The sequence below is a fragment of the Phaethon lepturus genome, unplaced genomic scaffold, assembly GCF_000687285.1.
Source record: "Phaethon lepturus isolate BGI_N335 unplaced genomic scaffold, ASM68728v1 scaffold22495, whole genome shotgun sequence".
NCBI lineage: Eukaryota > Metazoa > Chordata > Aves > Phaethontiformes > Phaethontidae > Phaethon > Phaethon lepturus.
In genome coordinates this window covers 5538-7040 of record NW_010542938.1, presented here as the reverse complement: position 1 = coordinate 7040, position 1503 = coordinate 5538, and the positions used below count along the sequence as shown (strand labels likewise).

The 1503-nt window shown below is 59.9% G+C and overlaps 1 protein-coding gene across 1 annotated transcript in view; it reads right to left on the bottom strand.

Moving 5' to 3' along the window:
- Nucleotides 1–1503, bottom strand: part of DCTN1 (dynactin 1) — a gene marked incomplete at both ends in the record, with an annotated part of 6381 nt that overhangs the window by 155 nt on the left and 4723 nt on the right. Inside the window, 3 exon segments of the mRNA XM_010288208.1 lie at nucleotides 10–110; nucleotides 708–850; nucleotides 1207–1331. Coding sequence (XP_010286510.1) covers nucleotides 10–110; nucleotides 708–850; nucleotides 1207–1331 — 369 coding nt within the window.

Sequence of the window (1503 nt, the reverse complement as noted above, 5' to 3'; positions counted from 1 at the left end):
CCTCGATGGTCCGCTTTGACTGGTTGTTCAAGCGCTGCTTCAGCTCCACCTTCTCCGATTCCAGCTGGTCGATATCTGCCTGAAGAGCATCCATGGTCTCCTCGAACTCCCTGGGCAGAGCACACCGAGTCACGGGGTTAGCCAGAGACGCTCCTCCGAAGGAGAGAGGCAAGCGGTCCAGGACCCGAGAGCGCCTGGCTGTGTCGTGCCTCCTGCCGCTGCTGGGCTTCGAGCACAAACCTGCTGATCCAGGGGCTGGGGCCCCACCAGCCTCTGCTGCAGATCGCAGCGTAGCACACGGACGTATTTATCCGTCACAAACCTCACATCTCCCTGTCTGTTTTGGCCAGCTTCTACCCGGCAAGACAGTCCTCCCTCCACTCCGCAGGCTGCATCTCCCTGCTTGTCCACAGGCTCGCTCTGCCAGCAGACCGCGTGAGGCAAGAGACGCGTGGAGCACAGCAATGGTAGTAAGAACACGCCAGGACAATGGCCCTTTCCACAAGAACACCTGAACAGGACCTTTCCCAGGACCCTCTGCCAGCCTGTGCTCTGCCGTGCACTGTTAAAATGTGCTGGTTCCCCTGCAGATCCTCCGCTAACATCCCCCCTCCACTAACCCACAAACCCTCCAGCCAGCCCGAGGGACCACCGGCTCTCCCGTCCTCATCAGAGCCGCTCCAACAGCAGCCCCACCTCACACTTACTTCTCTTTCTTTTTGAGCAGCGTCTGGGTCTCATCCAGCTTTGTCTGTATCTTTTCCACACGGTCATCTGCATCCTTGGACGCACTGTCCAGCTTCTTCTCCAGGAGGCTGAGCCGCACGTTTGCTTCGCTGAGCTCCTCACCCTGGAGCGACAGGAAAGAGATCAGAGAGCTCCAGGGTCCTGGGGACGGTGGGCACGAAGAAAAGCTCCTTGCAGCACCTGGGGGGAGCCTGCCCAGAAATCACAGCTCCTACCCACACTGCACCTACGCTCGGTACCCAGGCACCAACACTCCCCGTCCCAGGACGTTGGCGGGGAAAGGCCAGGACAGTCTCTGGCCGGGAGGCACCAGGCAGACAGCACCTCCCTGACTCCCCGACAACATCTGGCTGGGGCTCGGGACCATCAGCTCCGCAGGCACGAACGTGACCACTACAGCAGCACGCAGCTCTTCGCTGACCAGCCAGGAAGGCAGAGATCGACTGAAGAACAGCCTACCTTGATCTTGAGGGACTTTTTCAGTTCTTTGATGACTGTCTCCCTGTCCTCCAGCTTAAGCCCCAGCCCCTCAGCATCGGTGATCTCTGCCCGAAGAGCCGCTGCCCGTAGGTCAGCAGGTGGAGTGGGCTGCAGCGGAGACGCGGGCAACAAGATAGAAAATTGTTATTTTACAAACAATTCCAGTAATTGCAGATGGGGCCACGCCGTTCCCGGCCTCCCTGAGTCCCGCGGGCACCTGCTGCACCTCCCCAGCTCTCTGCCCCGCAGCACACCCAGAAGACAGTCTCCTGCCAG